General features: G+C 31.3%; 2 protein-coding genes and 1 non-coding gene across 3 annotated transcripts; 1 reads left to right on the top strand and 2 right to left on the bottom strand.

The window, feature by feature from the left end:
* Nucleotides 1-14,045: 14,045 nt before the first annotated feature.
* On the top strand, nucleotides 14,046-16,287 carry LOC108466679 (3,9-dihydroxypterocarpan 6A-monooxygenase). Its single transcript, XM_017767054.2, has 2 exons — nucleotides 14,046-15,060; nucleotides 15,597-16,287. Exons 1-2 carry the CDS (start codon nucleotides 14,143-14,145, stop codon nucleotides 16,224-16,226), a joined length of 1,548 nt encoding a protein of 515 aa, XP_017622543.1. The 5' UTR covers nucleotides 14,046-14,142; the 3' UTR covers nucleotides 16,227-16,287.
* A 987-nt stretch (nucleotides 16,288-17,274) lies between these two features.
* On the bottom strand, nucleotides 17,275-17,356 carry TRNAL-UAA (transfer RNA leucine (anticodon UAA)). Its single transcript has one exon. It is a non-coding gene; the product is annotated as a tRNA-Leu (tRNA).
* A 438-nt stretch (nucleotides 17,357-17,794) lies between these two features.
* Nucleotides 17,795-20,832, bottom strand: LOC108464101 (transcription factor bHLH130-like). Its single transcript, XM_017764202.2, has 6 exons — nucleotides 19,912-20,832; nucleotides 18,815-19,083; nucleotides 18,542-18,712; nucleotides 18,407-18,472; nucleotides 18,261-18,329; nucleotides 17,795-18,172 (listed from the first exon to the last, which is right to left on the bottom strand). Exons 1-6 carry the CDS (start codon nucleotides 20,303-20,305, stop codon nucleotides 18,101-18,103), a joined length of 1,041 nt encoding a protein of 346 aa, XP_017619691.1. The 5' UTR covers nucleotides 20,306-20,832; the 3' UTR covers nucleotides 17,795-18,100.
* Nucleotides 20,833-20,867: the final 35 nt, after the last annotated feature.

Below are 20,867 nucleotides of genomic sequence, written 5' to 3' on the forward strand. Positions count from 1 at the left end.
ATTAAAATAATCAAATTAATTAAAATAAATATGATATTTTTAGAAATTAATTTTCAATTCAGAAAATTGGCCTAGTAGGTAATTGAACTTGAAAATTAGACACGAGATCGAAAATTGAACCCGATAACCAAAACTCCACACTAAAACTCAAAAACTGGTTGAACCGAGCCTTGTGTATGAAACTAGGCGATGGTCCAACTAGTGGCTAGACCAGATGAGTCAACCCGTTACTGGCCTAGATCGAACCAGCAACAGTTGAACCGGCAAGGCCCATTTGGGGAAAATAACGACAGTTTGGGGTGCTAGGAGAGTCGCATCGGTGATGGCATTGCCAGACATGCCGACGATCCAGCAGTCAAAGGATGGTCAGCATTGGCAGTTTTTGGGTGGTATAGCAGTGAAAAAATTAGGCTCCTAGTAGGACTCTACTAGGTAACTTGATTTCAAATTAACTTTTCCAAATATAATATTTTATTAGTTTAATATTAATGTGATTAATTATAATCCTAGTTGAAATTTCTCTAAAATCTCTCTATATAAAGAAAGCATGAGTTATTATTCTCATACACTTGAATTCAAGAAAAGTTGTAGAGAGAAATTATTTTGTGAAAATTGTTCTGATTCTAAGCAAGCCCACACTTGATAGACATGAGCTTGAGCATAGCGGAGAAGACTACTCGGTTGAATCATTCATCCTAGACGAGTCATAAAGGTATGATTTTGATTAAGTGTTTATTACTTTAGATAATACAACTAAGTTTTTGTTTTTGAAAACAAATTTAGAACTCTAGTTTTCCCTTAAACCTATTTTCCGCTGCATTTTTCGAACCCGATTTTCCAACATTCCATGCCATTGAAAGGGCCAGAGGCAACATAAAAAGTATTATCATTACAAAGCCAAGGATCTTAATAGACACGAATCGATATCCTGTTTCCAAAACTCCACCGTACCCCTCTACATAATAGTTGTTTAGACTCGTACAAGCTCTTCCACACATAACTTGGGTTAGTACCTTTAATCGAATCAAAGAGTCTACAAGTAGGGACATAGCAAGCCTTAAAGATTTGGCTAACAAGAGAATTCGGAGAAGAGAAAAGTTTCTAACTTTGTTTACATAGCATATCAATATTAAAATAATGGAGATCGCGAAAACCTATACCACCAAGCTTCTTTGGCATGCATAGTATTTCCCAACTAACCCAATGGATCTTCTAGCATTCTCCTTCAAAACCTACCAATGTGAGTTCATCATGAGTTGAAGATCTTTACGAAGCCCTTTTGGCACCAAAACACACTCATAGCAATAATTGGAAAAGCCGAAGACACATTTTTTATGACACGCTCTTGGCTAACTTTGGAAATGAACTGGTTTCTCCAGCAACAAAGTCTAGTCTTCAATCTCTCCTTGAAAAAATAGAAAATGCTCTTCTTATTACGGCCCATAAGTGAAGGCAATCTGAGATAACGACCATGATCAAAAGGTGTAATTGCCTAATTTTTAGTGGCACCAAAAAATGCAGTTTAAGAACCCTATTTCTTGTAAATTGAGCCCGTAAATATTAAATATGAATATTTACAAAGATAATATAAAAAAATTAAATATTGGTTGAGTAATTTTGCCGGATTAATTGTTAATTAAGACTTAGGGACTAAATTGTAAAGTCCAATCGCTATAGATTATTAATTTACAAAATAATTTGGCATTGAAATAGAAATTAAACAAAGGTCCTAAAATGGTAATTAAACCAATATTTAGTGAATGTTAGTGGAAGATAATGGACATCTCCCCTAATTGAAGTTAAAATGAAATCATGTTAATTAATTAAGAAATATTAAGTTAATTAAGCATTAATTATCATGGCTAATTCTTCATAGGAAAGAAAACAGAAAAATCCTTTTAAGATTTTGACATTCGACCAAGCAACTAAGTATGTAATTCAAGTCCTTTTCGTATAATTTTTATAGTTTTGAAGTCGTGGGAGCTTTGATTTAGCTAGCTCATATACCAATTCATAAAGCTATTAATGTATTTTAAAGTTTCCATTATTTATTTCTTGAATAATTAGGCTATGAAATTGATAGGTTTTAAGCTTAGATTATGAAAAAGACTAGATTGTAAAGTTAATTTAGCTTAACTGTTAACTTTGTTATATTAGGGACCAAACTGAATAAAAGTAAAATTTGTCATGAAATTATGTTAGAAATAGAAAGTGTAAGGTCTTTAATAAAGGTATGTGAAATCATATTTTAATCCAAAGCTAAAAACATAAAGTTATACTTATCTTGAGTTCAGGGACTAAATTGAATAAAATGTAAAATACTGGAAATTTTTAATAATGGAATGATATAGGATCATGCATACCATGGTATATGTGAAAATTTTTGGTATTGATTGGTTATATAAAGTAATTGTATAGATCAAGATTTGGATCAAATTGGAGCTAATAGAGGAAAAGCTAAAATTGTGGATTAGTCCCTAAAGCATTCAATCTTTTCACATTTTGAACAAGTTCATATGGAACATACTATCTCAATTTTTATTATAATTGTATGGTTGCATTTAATTTAATATATGAATGTTTCTATATGGTTGCAATATTATGGAATTTGGCACGTTTAGCTAGCAATGGATTGAATTGAAATAGTGTGTGTTGATTGATGATTATGAAATAATACAATGTACAAATGTGAAAATACGAATGATGACATGATATAGAATAAAATATCTTACCCTTTTTATAGGGTGTCATATGCAAATGTAAACGATTACAGGGATTATATTGAAATATGTGAAAATTGGTGCCCGTGTGAACTTAGTAAAGGTTAGGATATGATTAGCATGTCAATAGGGTCTTGTGTGCACTTGCATGAGATTTATTGCAGATGCTAATGAGGTCTAGCATTCGCTGCAAATTCTCAAGTATTATATGACACAGGTTTAGCTCAAACGAATAATCTGATGTGTCGTTATAAAGGTTTAGCCCGGACGAGTAACCTAATGTATATATATACTTAGCTCGGACGAGCAACTAGTGTGGTGTAGTTTATCTTCTATCTGTGTCCGCTTACTAGGGTTCATCGGGTGAAACGTTATAAATGAAATTGAAATTTTAAAAATGTGATGAAATGGACTTGATATCCAAATTAAAAAGTTATTGAAGGGATTGAATGTAATGGTATATTCTTATGATTGTTGATGGCAAAGGTGATTGAATTGAATCATGTGTACTTGGTATAATCTTATGATTTGTTGATTGAATATGCCATTTTGATAAGTTATATGAAAATAACATGATTTTTGTATGTTAGTTTACATGTAATATTTAATGATCATGTTATAGATATTTGCTCACCTTGTTAACGTTTTGATTGTCATGTTCTAGCCAAACTTTTGTCAAACTAATATAGTTTTAATGCTTATTGTAAAAACAAGGTAAGCTTAGTATTGTCCACTTAAACTTACTAAGCATTTTAAATGCTTACTCCTATTGTGTCCTTCCCTTGTAGATCGTTGCCTTGCAGAACTAGTTGACTTAGATCATCGCAAAGCTCACACTATCAAAAGACGATAGAATTATGTCCATTTTAAGTCTAATGTTGTGGCATGTATATAATGACACTTATTGTGCATATAGTCATCTTTGAGTGGATAATTATGTAGTATATTTAAATATATTTGAAATTAAGCATTAAACTTGGCATGTGATCTATTAATGGGCGCACTAAATTAACCTCTAAATATTAAGGAGAGTATGCTCCATCGTATTGAAATTTATCATTCGTTCACCCAAAATTTTTCCTACCACACAGAGGTCATAATCAGTATCAATATTAAAAATTTACTTTTCCCGCATAACCAACTCGTCTTCTTCATTATCTCTAATTGAAAGGTTTTGAAACTTAAGATCCATACCTGAAACCAACCAGATACTTTACAGAGCAATATGAAACACATACACAAGGCAAGATGACAAAACTTGCACTTTACGAACCCTAAAAATATAAAACCCTTACAAGAAGGCGCGGGAGAAAAAAAGTAAGGCGTGAGAGGCAAGACTAAATATATACAAATAAATTATTATCCTAAATTTGTTACACTATTACAAATATAAAACATGTAAAAAATAGTTAATTTAAAAATGCAACTTTGTATTTAAGGCTTATTTAATATTGAGATTGTAAGTAATTGAGATTATCAAGTATTAAGTAAGTGATAAGTTTTCAGTTATGCTTGTGACACTTTATGATATGATTGGAAATATGCCTATATTATGAAAGAGTACTCATGTGTTAAGTAGATGTTGCAGGTATGTAAGCAAGCTATTAAGTAAGGTGCCTTTTGTATTCTGAGCCTTTGGTAAGGTTACCGATGAGTAAGATGGGAAAGTAAGAACTAAACATTATTTAAGCAAATTATGATAGCATAGTAGTAAGCTAAATTGATTGCTAATGCTTATTATTTTACATGTGAACTTATTAAGCTTTATAAGCTTACTTCTTTCACTTTCCCATATTTCAGAGTACTTAAAAGTAAGCTCGGGTTGGAGGACGTCAGAGATCACTTCACACTATCGACTATCAAGTTAGACCTAGTGACAAAAGTATTATATTGTAAGCATGATAGCTTGTTTTCGATCTCAAGGAACCCCATTCTGCTTCCCTAATTATAAAAAAATGCAACTTTGTAAATACTTGTTGTAATGTTTTTGAAAATTATTCCATTTGAAGCAGCTTATCTTAAATATTGGATCAGATCGGATTGAATCAAATCAAGCAATCAGATCCCTTGAAATTAGGAAATTGGATCGATGCTACATTGAAGACATATCCTTAATATCTCCTCAGTAACTTGGACTTTATTAATATATTGTATATGTTTTTTTAGTAGCTTTTTAGTAGGGAAGATTGATTAGAAAATGATCTAGTATGTTAGTAAGTTGAAACTAGTATATATGCTTGAGCCTTGTATAAGTTTTTGTATTGAGAGTTTTAGAACTTATATGTTCACTAAGGAACTTGTTAGTAAAAAGGACGTTGCTAAGAACACAAAGAAATTGGTTCATAAGTTAGTGGACACTTTTCTAGGCATTAAATGAGAAAATAGAAAACATATAGAACACAAAAAGATGATTACGTAGTTCGGTTTCCCTCTATATATGGGCTCTGTGAGAAATATGCACTCTCTTCAACAATTACAAAGTGAACATACTCAATCACATACACTGTGATTGTTTCCCTCACCTTTGCACTTTGAAGATAGAATACTCTCACCACTATGAACACCCCTGTGATCACAACAAGTAAAACCACACCAACAGGTTTTACTTTAAAAATATCACTCTTATAAAAATATTCTCACAAGAACAAATTAAGTGCCTAATAATTAATACATTTTCCTATGCTAGTCTCTTAAATATATAAACATGATTTCGAGACTTGCTTACAATAGAATATGTAATACAATCCCAATAAAATAGTAATTCCATCAATAGTAATATAATATGCTAATAACATACATGATAATTATAAAATCTTGGCAGCTCAACATTAGAATCCCGATTCAATCTAAAGTCCATAATCCAATGAATTGCTTTGAGGAATTTTGATCCAAATCAATTACCAATATTTGTATTCCCTAACAACATGATCTTTCATAATGAGCTAGATATTCACCAAGTAATCAACATAGCCCAAAAATAAGGTTTAATAAATTGCCAACAGCTAAATATGGAAATTGCTTCTATAGAGATTTGGTGGGTAAAGAAGTAGGCACTTCCTTTAGTACCAAATTGCAAATTTCATATTTTTCAATTGAAATTATAATTGTGAGTGCATTCAAAGTGTAAACAAGTGTTTTACTTAATTTACAACCTATGTTTTTAGAGGGGAACTTAGAGAAGAGTGATCTAGATTTGTAGATACAAAGGTGAGGTTGTTAAACCGATGTGTGTTAAGACTTAAATCAATTGTATAAGGTTGAAAGATAGCAGATTATCTCTCTAAATAAGACCCAAAGATGTAGGGAAACTGAACTGTATAAGCAACTCGCATGTATTCTTCATTCTTTATCTAAATTACACTCTCAATGCCCACTACTCTTATCAATGCCTACTTTTTTTTCTTTTTTTTTCTTTTTTTTGATATAAAGCCTAGAACTACCCATAACCCTTCTCCAACCTTGAATAAGAGGTTAAACACTGCTTACTTTGCTCTTACAATCATTGATTTATCTCTTCAAATGTATTAATATTTTTTATTTAAAATAAATACAATTTATAAATGCATTAATTGTGTGTTAGTTAACAATAAACTAACTATTTTTCATAATAAATATTATTAGAAAATATTAAAATTAATAAAACTTATATTTTATTTGATGAGGTTGATTTTGATAATTATTATAGCATTCTTAATAAAATATTTATTGAACTAAACATATCAATTTAACTTGTTCAATATTTTAATTAGTACATTCTTATGTAAGCTAAACATTATAATGTTATTGCTTATCATTCACGTCATTAAAATTATAAAAATATATATATTTCATTAAAATTGTAACGCCCCAAATTTTATTAAATTGTTTCTGTAGGTATTTGACACAAATACATGTCAGCTTCAATGGTTAAGTGTCTCGGGAAGTGTTTGAGAGGTCCCAAGTTCAAGCCTTAGCTTGGGGAAAATTTTGGTCTTTGATGGATAAAGCCATACTCTTGTTTGGTGGGCTTAAGTTCAAATGCTAGTAGGACTATATTAGAATGGGCTTGCTGGTCTGGTGGTTAAGGAGTGTGGGAGGTATGGAGTTCGAATCCCTGCGCGAGCAAGGGATTTATTTTGTTGTTTGTGTCGTGTGAGAGTTTGAGATGGACTATCATGCTGATAGGGAAGAGTTTATGGAGAAAATTAAGGGACTGGGATAGGGAAGTTATCAAGATTCTAGTCTTTTCCATTTACTGAAATTTCCCTCTTCCAGAAGTCTCTGCCGTCTCTTCTTCTTTTTCTTCCATTGTTGTCGTTTGTCACACTTCTTCCCTCACTTTCTTTCGTTTTTTTTTCTTTCCATCTCGACTGCGATTGTACTCTTGTTCTTTAGTTCGTCGTTTTGCGGACAACTTTGGTAAGTATTCTTGTATGGTTGAAGTTGAGTATGTTAAGTTGTTATCTAAAGGGATATTCTGATATTGGGCAGCATAGTTTCTCTAGAATCGAAACCCTTCTCGTGCGATTTCGAAAGCAAACTGTTTTGAGGCGTTGAAGGTAAAGGTGCTGTTTAAAGATTTGGATATCATGTTTCGAGTTTGGTTAATTCGTTGTTTAAGTGTTTAATAGTGAGTTGTGTTGGGTAAATATAGGTTCTGGAGTGCTCGAGGATTGTTTAGGCATCAAATCGTAACAAGTGTGTACTCCAATCGATTCTAAATCGCGTTTCGGCGAAAGCCAAAAACGCTGTTGTCGACGCCACACGGGCATATGGACTGCCCGTGTGGAGGCCGTGTGGCTATACACGGCCGTGTATTCGATGAGCCAGACCGTGCGCGTGTCACACGGGCACAACGGACACGGGCATGCGAAGGCTTATAGGACGTGTGCGAGGCACAGGCTCAGGCAAATAGGCCGTGTGGGCCACACAGGCATGTGGGCCCACACAAGTGAACTACACGGGCGTGTGGGGATCTGGGCCAGGCCGTGTGATCCACACGTGCAAGGCCAATTTGGGCCGTGTGACCCACACGGACGTGTGGGCCCACACGGGCAAAGCACACGGGCGTGTGAGCCCCTTTAATCTGAAATGTTCTGCAAGGTTGCACGGGTCGCCCTAGTCGACTGTGACCTGTAGTAGGGTCAGTAAGCCTTAACTAGACTCTTAATTCTGTAATGTATGTGTTCGCATGATATACTTAGCATGATTATCTGATCTGTTCTGTAAATAAATGTATGATCTGTTTGTCTGCATAATAACATGCCATGATATTTATGATACATTGCATTGAGGTGGATTGTTGGATGTGAAAGAAGTATCTGAAGGGCTTCACAAGCCCATTATCTGGCAGCTAAGCTGCATACTTATGATATGAGCTACGATGCGGTACCTTATGGTGTGTAGGGTTGGATGGGTCGATTATATCCCCATATATGGTATGTAGGGATGGGTGGGTCGATTTTATCCCCACATGGTGTGTAGCGTTGGACGGAGATAGTGTACAGGGTTGGTGGGCATGTTTTCTAATATCTGATCTGATATGCATATGATATCTGTATGGCTAAGGTCGAAATATCTGTATTCTGTTATCTGTTGGTATGCATGTTGTTTGTGGGGATGTACACACTGAGTTTGCGAAAACTCACCCCTTTGTTTATTTTGTTTGTCAAGTAATCCTCAGCAGTAGATGGATCGGTGTGACGAAGGGCTCGATGGTGGCCACTGGTAAACATTCACGGATTTTTGAATAACACTTTGTTTTGTCTACTTTATTTAAATATATGTTTTGGGATTTTAAATTATTAAATTATTGATTTATGAATTAATGATGTTTTAGCTTCCGCGTTAATAAAATGTTTTCACTTAATATCTAGATTAGAGATTTCACGACTTAAGTAAAGATAACAAATTGGACGATCTTTTGACTTGCTAAGGTTTTCTAAAAAGCACTCACATGTGACACCGCCAGATTCGGCCATAGCGTCTAGGCCGGGTTTGGGGGTGTTACAAAAATCATAATTTGAAAAATTACTAATTAATATCGAGAAAGATGATAGATAATATATTGCATTAATTATTACATAAAAATTAGGTTTATGTGAGGGGACCAAATTATGATATTGATTTGTTACATTACTTAAATATATATAAGAAGAAAAAATTAATATTGATTTATTAATTTTATTGAAATTTGACCACAAGGCTACTTTAAAATTTATTTATTTCTTAGTTATACTTTCATGTCATACATGGTCCCTTCATATGGTTATATACTTATATATAATTATTTAGATAGTTTGATAATCTTTGGTATAATAACTCTCAATACTCTCTTTGTTGTGATAATCTTTTATTTGGTCTAAATTGTTGTGATAATCTTTTATATACACATTGTCTTGGCTAAGCAAATTATAGTATATAAAAATTACTAAAATTAATATTCAATAAATTTAAATTTGAATATTAGTATATGTAATTTATTTCTTAATCTTAGACCAGATTTATTAATTTATACCAAAAGATTAAAAGCAAGCCCTAAATAAGTTGAAAACAACTGACAAGCCAACATGAAGTTAAATATTTGAAGTGTTATCTGTCGAGTAGTAGACTTGATCCCCAACAATCAAAGGTATTGTTCCAGTATTAAGATTTTGTCTCCCATGCTTTACCAAGAGCCAACGTGCCATGAGTGGCTATTTGGAGGGTTTGGTTTACAAGGTCGAGAGTGCCTCATTTAGTAGTTGCCGAGAGCCAGCATATCGTGAGCGACTACTCAAAGGGCTTAGTTCACAAACCATAGAGTGCCTTGGTTGGTTGTACCTATAAGACTTAGGAGAGGTATTAGTATTGTGCATGAGAATAATTATGAAATTACTTGAGCGCAGGACAACTTGAGCCACCAACTTGAGGCTTATAGCCCACTTACCTACAATCATGGTACCACTTGGGCTACGTAACTTCATAGATGTTCTCACGCACAAGGCTAACAACTCTCCCAACTCTTGCAAGTGCCACCAACCAAGGTACTCTCGACTTTGTGACCCAAGCTCTCTAGATAGATGCTCATGGCACGTAGTTCTCGGCAGAACACAAAAAATAAAATCCCAATATAAAAACAATACTTTTAATTATTGAGATTCAAGCAATTACTTAATAAATAACAATTCAAAAACTTCTCTCAAAATTTACCTCTAAACCAAACTCCACCATGACACTTTGGAAGTATCTAATGATTGCAGTCTATATATACGATAAAGATTTTATGTTATATTTTATGTTATCCTATCTTCAAAATATATTAAAAAACAGATGGAGTGTTGGGAAAGGAACTAATTTGGCTACATGCTTTTGGAGTTCCAAAATAATTGTGGAAAAAGTTATTTATATCCTAAGGTCATTATACCATAGCTTTTTCTTTTATGATTGAAATTATTAAACTGAAAAATCCTATGTTACCATCATCTTTAAAAGTAGTCCATGAAGTCCAAACTGGTCCTCAATATCTATTCTGATTCTAAGTAATTTCATGATGATTCAACATTTTTACCCTCTTAATATCCATCTAACATTATTTGATTTCTAGGATTCAAGTTTAAACAAACATTTTCTTAATAAATACCCAATCTAATATATAATTAGTAAAATCATCGCAATTGATGATGAGATTAATTATTTTGTCAATAAATTATTGATTTAATTCACGATTTAGCCTCAAGTATATCTATTTTCTTACGTTTGTATTTAAACTTTTGTTGTCTCAATTTGATACTTAAAATGTGTCTTCGTTATATTTTTTAGTTCATTTTCTGATAGATATTAAAAAAAAATTCTAGCCAATCACAAAGCATCACTTACCATCTTTATGTAAAAAATAAATATTTTCTTTTAATAAATGTATATACACATTAAAAATATAAAATAGAAATAAATATATAAAATGTTCAAATATATAGAAATAAATCTAGAAAATTTATATATTTTATTAAATAAAATTTAAAAAAACATGATAATTGATAAGATATTAGTTGAAATTAAAATATTATTTTAAAAATGTAAAAGAATTTTGTAAAAATTTAAAAATAATTAAAAGGTTTGAAAATATTTTTCTATAAAATTCTAAAAGGTATTTAAATTTCATTTTTTTGCAATTACTTTAAATTTAAATGCATTTTTAATTTTTATATATTATTTTTACTTCTTAAAATTTATAATTATGTATTTTAAAATTTTATAATAAAAATATTTATTTTAAACTTTTAAAAAATTCTTTTATATATTATATATAATTTCTTTTTACATTTTTAATCAATATAATATATAATACTAAAATAAAAAGGACACATGGAATGTTTTAATAGCACTTTTAATAGCACCACGAGGCTGATCAATGCTCAGTCAAAGGTCGGTCAAGAGTTGGTCAAAGTCAAAAGTGTTTTTTAATATTTAAGTATCAAATTGGGACAAAAAATTTAAATACCAAAGTGGAAAAATAGGTATACTTCAAAAGCTAAATCATGAATTAGACTTAAATTATAAGGTAATAAGCAATTTAGTTTCTATCAAAATAAACAAGGCAATTTAATCATTGCAGTATTCGAAACTAAGTAAATAAAGGTAGTTAACGTGACCATTACTAAATGTTAATGTGATTATATATTAAGGTTGTTTGAATCGAATCGGAGTGGCTCATCGAATTAGTTGAACCAAAAAATCAGCTAGAGTACTTGTTTAGGGAAGGACATTGAACTAGTTAACTTGGAAACCAGTATGGTTTGATCAAAAAACTAGTTGAATCGGGTAGTTGAATTGAATTTTTTATTTTTTTATTTTTTATAAATTTATTTAATTGAGTTGATCAATCCGATTAAACCAACAAATCAATAACTTGACCAATTCTAGTTTTGAAAATTTATATATATATATATATATATATATAAGTAGCTACTTGTAGAAGAACAAATGGTTGAATTATTTAAAAAAAATAACTACAGTAAATAAACCTTATAAAATATTCTACAAATTCAAAAAATTCATAAAACAAATTTGAAGTTTCAAAGGTTTATAAAGAAGTTTCAAAGTTTTGGGAAAAAAATCTAAAGAAGTCCTTTAAATCATTATAAAAGGGATAATTTTAAAATTATGTGTGAACTTTAATTTAGTATACAATATGATATATGAATTTTGGTTTGTGCAATTCATAAATGTAATTTTGTTTGATTCAATTTCCTTATATTATTGGCACAATTATTATCATGTTTAATACTCACAAAAAAAAACACGTTATTTTAGTTAATAGATTTAAAAGTTACTATTTGAGTTAAGACTAAAATTTCAAAATTCAAAAAGTATAGGGACAATAAATGATCAAATTGGAGAATATGGACTAAAGTCACAAATTATGGATAATACAAGACAAATAGTATAATTTGACCTAACATATTTAATTACGATCATTTGAATCATGTTTGAAATTTCAAAATTCAAAAATATAGGAAATAAAATTGACTAAATTAAAGCACATAAATTAAATCTACAATTTATTTATACAAACTAATAGGAGAATTTCACCTATTTCAATTAATATTTGGGTATTTGTCATACCAACCTATTTGGGTTTAAATAGTGTTAATATCTAAATTTATTATATATATATATGGATATGTTGAAAAATATGAAAATGATAATTAAGAGTCTACAAGAGTTCTCAAAATACGCAAGTGCTCATTTTTTAGTCACTTAGCAATTGTTTTAAAGCTTGAGGATGATTATATTTTTTTATTAAAATTTATTCAATAAATATGAATAATATTTCAATAGTAAACAAATAATAGAGAAATAAAGATAAATCCAATAAATTAAACAAATTGTTGACTGGAAAACGAAGTTTCTATATATAATTGAGTGTATTTTGTCCTAAAGTATTTCCAAGTTTTTGAGATTTTTGTTCTACTACTTTTCTAAAACAAAATTTCTAAAATTATTGCATGGTCCCAGCTGGTAATATACCAACCATTGATTTGAAAACGTGAATGGAAACCATAATTAAGTACTAACTATAATTAATACCCATGCTCGATGAGAATCCGGATGGTACCCTAACCTTATTTGCTTAGTCTCCATCCCATGTTTGTCCTATGCAGGGGGGAAATTTTGGGATAAAAGATTCTCTTCTTTCTTTAAGCATTGAAAACTTGGTTAAATCTTAAATAATATTGGTGGTAACGATGTTTCCGGGAGAAATTTGTGCAGTTTATTTAGAGTTGATGGCTGTTTTAACATATTTGATGTTGTTTTTAAGTAGGATTTTATCTTTCGATTTGGTCAAAAACTAAAATGTTTATAAAGGTAGATTGAAGAGGTAGTAAGTTTAATAGATTGAGAACGTCTCATTGAATTCATAAAATGATCAATAAAAGTATGTCATGAGTTTAAATTCTACCAAGTACAAATTTTAAGATTTTATTGGGGTGACAATATGAGCTTGTGTGGTTCATCTATTACACCTTACAAGACACTTTCACTCTATTAAACTCATTAACTTTTTAAGTTATCTCTTCAAGTACTCAATCTCTTCATAAAATTGAGATACAAACTTTCACTAAAAACAATATTGGACATGCAGGCAGACGAAACTTTGTAGGCTTCTAAAATGAAAATCTCTTAACAAAAATTAAAATAAACAATAAAGTATAAAATTGTACTATGTTACATGTCATAAGAGTAATAATTGTACTATGTCACATGTTATAACAATAAAATAAATAAAATCCAGCATATATGCATATGATATATTTGATGTATTAAAAAAATATACATATAAATTTATATATTTTTAATAAATTAGATAACGTATATAATATGGCATAGAATATAAAATTTTATTGTTGAGTATAGGGGCATAGTTAGGGCTTGCATGGCCTCTACTCCTTAAAATATAAAAATTTTCATTTATGCTAGTAAAGATAAATTTACATTTTAACTTACTGTAAAAATAATAAAAATTTAATTTAATCATTCAAAAATTATAAAGATATAAAGCATTAAAATGATAAAATTATATTTTTATTATCGTAAAATTACAATTTAATTTTAACTCCTAAAATTTTGACTTCACTCCTAGTTAAGGTTTATATAATTGATGTTGCCAATAATTGTATAAATTTTCAAAATGCATGATAAAACACCTTTAAAATAAAATTATTTTTAAAAATAGTTGATAATATGTGATTGTTTAACTTAGTTAAGTGGTATAAAATCATAAATTTTAAGTGTACTTATCCAAAATTCTATCAATCAAACCATAACATTTATAATAAGAATATATATTCTTATTAAATGGAAACATATGGCCAAAAAAACTAATGGAAAATGAGAGAAATTAAAATGCTTTATAAAAGGCATGTTAAAAGCCAAGCGTTGACAAGCCATTCTCCAATTCACCATGGCATTGATTTCCATAGATGTTGATCAATATTACTTTCAATGTTTCATTTGGTTCATCACTGTTGTCCTACTCCACTCTTTCATGAAAAACATTTTGAAGCATCAAGACCCCGAGCCACCGAGCCCGTTTTCTCTCCCTTTCATTGGCCACCTCCACATGGTCACCTCTGTCCTTCCAAAATCTTTCCAAGCCCTAGCTAAACGCTATGGCCCTCTCATGCGGATCCGCCTCGGTGCATCATCTTGCGTTGTTGTATCCAACGCCACTGTTGCCAAAGAAATTTTTAAAACCCAAGAACTCAATTTTTGTTCTAGACCCGAATTTGGTTCCTCAGAATACTTCATTTATAGAGGCTCAAGGTTTGTTTTAGCTCAATACGGTGATTACTGGCGTTTCATGAAGAAACTTTGCATGACAAGGCTCTTAGCCGTCCCTCAGCTAGACAAGTTCGCTGATATCCGAGACCAAGAGAAGGTGAAGCTGGTGGAGTACGTGATGAAGCGTTGTAAAGAAGGAAAGCCCTGTGATTTGAGCAGCGAGTTGACTACCTTGACAAACAATACTATCTGTAGAATGGCGATGAGTACTCGTTGTTCAGGGAATGATAATGATGCTTCTGAGATTAAAGAGCTGATTAGGACATGTTTGAAGCTTTCAGGGAAGATTAGTGTTGGAGATGTGTTGGGCCCTTTGAAGGTATTGGATTCCTCGGGGAATGGGAAGAAGCTTAAATCGGCTTTGTTGAAGTATGACCGTTTGGTGGAAAGGATCATTCAAGAACATCAAGAGAAAGCAACTAAGGGTTATTATGATGAGAATCAAGAGCAAGATTTGTTGGATATTTTGTTGGAGGTTTACAGAGATCCTACTGCTGAAGTCAAGATTTCCATGAAGGATATCAAGTCCTTCTTGCTGGTAAGTTATTATAGCTTTTAAAGTAAACTATACCAAGGTTACTAAAGTATTAGTATTTTTATGGTTTGGTCACTTCACTTTAATAAGTTGCAAAATGTCACTAAATTATTTAAAAGTTTTTATTAAGTTACTGAATTGTTAAAATTGTTACTGCAAAGCCTTTTTTGTTCATATTATTACCTGCACCAATCGAAAGTCTCCTTTCTTTTCTCTTCTACAGTTCAGTTTTTTTTATGAAACAACTTTAAACGTCATAAATTTATGAATTAAAATTCAAACAGTTTTCTTCTACTTGTCGATAGATACTAATCCACCATACCAATCGTCTCGCTAGCCGGATTTTTTTTCTTAAAAAAACTTAACATCCCGATAATTTAAGTAAAAATTTTCGAATAGTTCAATGACCATTTTGTAACTTTTTAAAATTAAATAACTAAAATATAAACTTACTAATAATTTAATGAACTTGGTAAGTGGTTAACTAATTAAGCCATGAAAATGCTGTCTCTAACTTGATATTTAATGTGCAAAAAAAGGATATTTTCATGGCAGGTACTGATACATCATCGTCAGCCATGCAATGGGCAATGGGGGAGCTCATTAATAACCCAAAAGCTTTTCACAAGCTTAGAGATGAAATCAATACAATAGTAGGACCTAACAGGCTAATCAAAGAGTCTGATATCCCAAATCTTCCATATCTTAGAGCTGTCATAAGAGAAACTCTAAGGCTTCATCCTTCAGCTCCCTTGATCATCAGGGAATGTGGTGAAGATTGTACTGTGAATGGGTTCATGGTGAAAGCTAAGACCCGAGTACTGGTCAACTGCTATGCTGTCATGAGAGACCCTGATTCATGGAAAAACCCTGATGAATTCGATCCTGAAAGGTTCTTAGACAGCTCTAATGAGAAAATCGGAGAGCATCAAATGGAATTCAAGGGTCAAAACTTTAGGTTCCTTCCATTCGGGAGTGGTCGAAGAGGATGCCCAGGAGCTTCACTTGCCATGTTGGTGATGCATGCAGCAGTAGGGTCGTTGGTTCAGTGCTTTGATTGGGAAGTGAAGGGTGGTGAGAAAGTTGATTTAAACCCAGGGCCAGGATTCGCTTCAGAAATGGCTCAGCCACTTGTGTGCTACCCTATACTACGTTTTAATCCCTTCTAAGCAACACCATATTTGTGCTTGAAATATGTAGCTGCTGAGCAAATAAAATAAATTATGTAAAGCCTGTAGCTTACATCTTACCAATTCCAATCACACCAGCAGCACATCAATACTATTCTCAAACAAAACTAGACATAATAGATTCAAATTAGGTAAATTAACAAAATAGCCGCTTTTATTTGCCTCAAGTTATATTTTAGTTATTTATGTTTAAAATGTTATATTTTAGTAACTTATATTATTGTTTTATTACAAAATAATCACTCTATCGTTAAAATCATCTCCCAAACAGCAATCCGATAACTAAGGTTTTTTTTTTGAGGTTTCAATTTTAAATATTATATAAAATTGATAAATTAAAAATTTAAAATATATAATTTCTAAAATATATAGATTCTAAAATGTTAGTTAAAATATTACAAAGTGGTAAAAATAAAAATATACCTTTTAAATAGTAATTTCTAAAATAAAAAATATATATAAAAAATATTTTAAAAGCTAGAAAATGGTTTGACTGGCTTTGATCGTGATGACCAACATTGACTGAAGTTGACCAACATCGATTATCAATGTTCAACATATAATGGTGTTGACTGTTGACCGACGATTAGAATTCGTTTTCAGTCAATCTCAGCCAGCATTAGTCAAAGATGGTCAAATTATTTTTGAATTTTATACTTTTTAGAGATTATGTATTTTTATACAATTTTAACCAAGATATATATTTTCTTCAACTTATAGTACTTTTAGAATATATATTTGAATTTTTATAATTTTTAAACTTCTTGCATTTTATAATTTTCCTAATATTTTGTAATTTATTTTAAACTTCCTATTTTTTTTTGTAATCTTCTACAATTTTAACCAAGATTTTCTTTTTTTAATTTGTAATTTCTTCAATTTATAGTAATTTTGGATATTTGAATTTTATAAAATTTAATTTTCTTGAATTTTATAATTTTTAATAAAAATAAATTTTTATAATTTGTTTTAAACTTTCCTTTTCTTTTGAATTTTCTAAAATTTTAACTAAATTTTCTAAAATGTTTGCAGGCTGTGGGGTTCGAACCCACGCGTACTTATGTACAGAAGATCTTAAGTCTTCCCCTTAACCTCTCGGGCAAACCTGCTGTTGAGTTGAGAGGGTCTGTGATATTTATTTGTCTTTATTTTAAAAAATAATGAGCCAATCTATATTTTGATCAAAAAAAAATATTGTAAGCTGTACCCCAAATGCTTAAATTTATTTTTCTGAAATAACAACGGTAAACTCAGTTTTTCAATTAAAATCATATTAAATAGAATAAGTATAATTCTGAAAATATCAGCTCAATTTTATTTAAAATAATTTCTTTTTTAACAAAATATTTAAATTATAATATTTAACTTTTATCGAAAATCATTTAAAGTAATATTTAAAAATTAAAATTATGATCATTTATTAAAATCAATATTCACTATTATCAAATCCTATATATCTTATATATAATATTTAAAGCGGAAGCTTTTACAAGAAATAGAAATAGTTCTACGTGGATAACAAAAGCCAAGACTTGAAATAAAAAACCTTGTTATTTCCTATACATTTTTCGTTTTATTCCATATTATTTCCTCAAAGTGGGAAGCTTTCTTAGCTTAGGATTCGAGTCTTGTGATGAAAATGCAACCAAACGTTTTACATTCCAAAAAAACCCGACAACAACAACTCATTCGTATCAAAATTCTGCCTGTTTTGACTTATACGGAACAGTGATTAAAGTTCTTGTCGAACATTTATTTGATACGGATTCAAATTCTATCATCTCAGAAAAAATTCTGCCCCACTTCTCTCCATCCTTATCGATGATGGATCTTTCCCACAAAAGAAAAGGAAATCATAAAATTTGATTAGGGACTGTCTTCTGAGTATTTAAGCACTTGCAGTTTGCACGATTGTCACTTAGAGACTGCAACAAAACCATCATCATTGCAATTGTAAGACAATGATTATAAAAGTTTTAGCAAGAGAGTAAAAGGGTGTCCTTCATTACGTACCTTGAACTGTTTTTGAAGGTCCTTGATGTACTCCACAGCCAAATCCAACATGTCTGCTGTGTTTGTTTGCTGCCCAAAATTTCAATTCAGTTTCTAATTACAGACACTATATATTCTGTCCAAAACTGTGACCAAAAACCTCTTACCTTGTCCATGTTTGGAACAAGCTCTTGAAGTTTTCTCATCCGTTCACTGATACGAGTTCTTCTCACCTGCAAAAAGTAATTTATTTTAACACTTTACAATCCACACTAACAAATCTCCAAATAAGGTTGAATTACCCTTTCTGCAATGCTTCGAGGATGAGTAGCACAACCACGCTTAGCTCTAATCTTACAAGGGACTGAATCTTGGAACTGTAGATACTTCTCCATGACAGCCATCTCGTTCGAAGTTTTTGGCAGACTCAAATGGCGCGGTAATACATGAACACCACTTCCAATATCTCCATTCTATTTGATAAAAACAGTCACTAAATGATATAATAATAAAACTATGTTGAGGGATTTAAGAGAAAGATGCATGTTAGTTGATATGAAACTAAACAAATATACCTGGTTATTGGTAAACAACTTGTGCTTCTCAGTCAATTGTGCAGATTCATTCCAAGAACCACATTGGTATTCAGGTTTGCCACCATCAAAGCTATTAGCCCCAAGGTTTTCATTTTCGATTTCAGAAATCTGAGACAAAATGCCTAATGATGAAGGTTGTCTCGATGAGAAACTAATCTGATTCTTTAATCTATTTGATGATGGACTTAATTCTCCACTTGTACCATTCACCCCACCGTAGTTTCCCAAACCTTTCATGCCAGAAAACCCTGCAAGTTATTCAATCTATTTCGCTTAACATCACTAGATATACAGCATCTATACATTCAGGTTCTATAATGGTAAAAGTAACATGAAGACACTTGTACTAGGTATCATATTCCATTGTCCCCTTTACTCAAAAATGGGTAAATTAGTGTATATATATTGGATCAAAGAGTAAACTAATTCTTTTGTTAAAGACTTTATCCATTTATACAGTTAAAAATTAGCTCATGTATGTCATAATAAGGTACATGTATTCTGTCAACCACACAGATACAGAGACTAATTCTACTATTTTTTATTAAAGAAGTAAAATATAACTTGACTCATAATTTAAAGGTCTCCATAATACTTTTTCCGTTCTATAGTTTATAGAAATCTATTCATCAATATAGCACAACCAAAATATCAATTTTTACCAATTGAATTTTAATTCCATTAAAATTGATATTGTTGCTAATATAAGACACGTGCAGATTTATTGTTGCTAATATAAACATTATAAAAAATATCAACTTAATTCCGTGCCAAATTATAAAAAGGAGTACAAAAGTCAAAAAGCATAAAGTTTTCTATATATGCTTACTAAATCAAAGTGAAAACATACTTAAACATGACTTTAACCTTAAGATTAAATCGATAAAACATAAAATTTAGTGAGTCCGAAAGAATGAATGCACTTTAAACATGGTTTGAATCCTCGTAACAGTGCCAAGTGAGCTAATGTTAAATCCGGAAAGAAAGTGAACGTATAAAATGGTAAAACAAGAAAAAGAGAGTGAGGCAAAAGCTATATGCAAAAAAGCTAATCATTTTTAAACAAGAAAGAATACCATTTTGAACAGATAAGTTGGTAAAAAGCCCTGGAGGGGAGCTGCTTTGTCTCATTAAGCTAGAAGTAACGGGTTTCCCTTGACCGTGATGATTCAATCCCAATAACTCATACGAGTTATCCATTGGACAACTCTGCCTCGGATACTGAGGCGGCAATCCTGAATAAGTCGGCGCCGAATTGGCATAGTTAACAGCCGCCTCTGACCCAGATTTATCCTCGGTTTCGTTATCGCCGCCACTGCTTGGATTTATGAATCTAGACTCGAAACCACCTTTGTTGACGCCGCAATCAATGGTAGCGAGGAGAGAACTTGGAGCTGAACGAAAACGTAATAACCCAGAATTGGATTGGTTGTTTTGATTTTGATAGCTTTGATGGGTACTTGAATCCATTGACAACCTCTGTTTTTTATTTTATTTTTTTTCTGCTATGTTTATGCTAGGAGCTAGAAAACCATCCTCCTTATCCTAAGTCTACGTTCTTTAAAACGAAGATGAAGAAGATTCTGAAGGAATTTCACCATGAAAAAAAAAAACACTTTCAGCTTAGTTTATAAGCAGAGTTAGATAAGATCTTGAAGAAAAAGCAACCAAAAAGGAATAGCTCTGTTTTAAGAGCAGCAAAACCCAAGCTCCAAAACAATACTAAGTTGACAAGAGAAGAAAGAAAAATGCCCCAAACTAGAGAAAATGAAAGCTTAAATAAACGGGAAGTTGAAGGGTTTAGAAGATTGGAATCAGAGAAAAGAAAAAGACGGATTTGTGAAAGAAGAGAGGAAAAGAGAGAGACAGAGAGATGGAGAAGAGGCTGAGATTTGGATTTCAGAGCAGCAAAAGCAAGGAAGATCTAGTTAAGACCCAAAAAAAGGAGCGGTGTGGATACAAATAGAAAAAAGTTAAATGAAGAAAGGTGGGTATATATGTATTAGATGTCTAAATTTAGATATATATATAT

The sequence above is a fragment of the Gossypium arboreum genome, chromosome 2 (genome assembly GCF_025698485.1).
Source record: "Gossypium arboreum isolate Shixiya-1 chromosome 2, ASM2569848v2, whole genome shotgun sequence".
Lineage (NCBI taxonomy): Eukaryota > Viridiplantae > Streptophyta > Magnoliopsida > Malvales > Malvaceae > Gossypium > Gossypium arboreum.